This window comes from Penaeus monodon, chromosome 24, assembly GCF_015228065.2.
Source record: "Penaeus monodon isolate SGIC_2016 chromosome 24, NSTDA_Pmon_1, whole genome shotgun sequence".
NCBI lineage: Eukaryota > Metazoa > Arthropoda > Malacostraca > Decapoda > Penaeidae > Penaeus > Penaeus monodon.
The window spans coordinates 11,440,807-11,441,303 of NC_051409.1; the positions used below are offsets into that span (position 1 = coordinate 11,440,807).

Below are 497 nucleotides of genomic sequence, written 5' to 3' on the forward strand. Positions count from 1 at the left end.
CACCCACCACTTTACCACACACGCCTCGTCATACCTCGTTTCGCTATAGTCATCCATCACATATATCCCATCAAATGTGCTGGGGATGACACAGTACTACCTCTTAGGTTCGCTGGCGCCGTGCCTGCCATGGGGGAATCAGATGCAGCATCCCAAGGCAGGATTCCCACAGTGGCGAAACTCATCTCGCGTGGGGACTGCACGTCGCTCAGGACTGACTATAGTTCCTTCGAAATCTTTCAGGTAGTACTAATGATTGATTTTTTTTTTTCGGTGAAAGAACTAAAATGAGCTGCAGTGGTTGTTTTGGGACGTACAAATGTATTTATATATATATCTTTTTCTATTATTGCAGATTGTGTATAGAATGTATGACCCTTGGCGAGTGGCAGCAGCTATTAGGAAAGCGATTAAATCACACAATCATTAACTTAACGTATAAAACAAAGTGAATTATAGTAAAGCATGTCCATAATGATACGGATCATTTACCTTTC

The 497-nt window shown here is 42.3% G+C and overlaps 1 protein-coding gene across 2 annotated transcripts in view; it reads left to right on the forward strand.

The window, feature by feature from the left end:
* Positions 1–475, forward strand: part of LOC119588578 — a 28,155-nt gene extending 27,680 nt beyond the window's left edge. For both annotated transcript variants that reach the window (XM_037937216.1, XM_037937217.1), the window contains exons 8-9: positions 108–243; positions 356–475. In XM_037937216.1, the coding sequence (XP_037793144.1) occupies positions 108–243; positions 356–430 (211 nt within the window). In that variant the 3' untranslated portion in view covers positions 431–475. The remainder of the gene's footprint in view (positions 1–107; positions 244–355) is intronic.
* Positions 476–497: the final 22 nt, after the last annotated feature.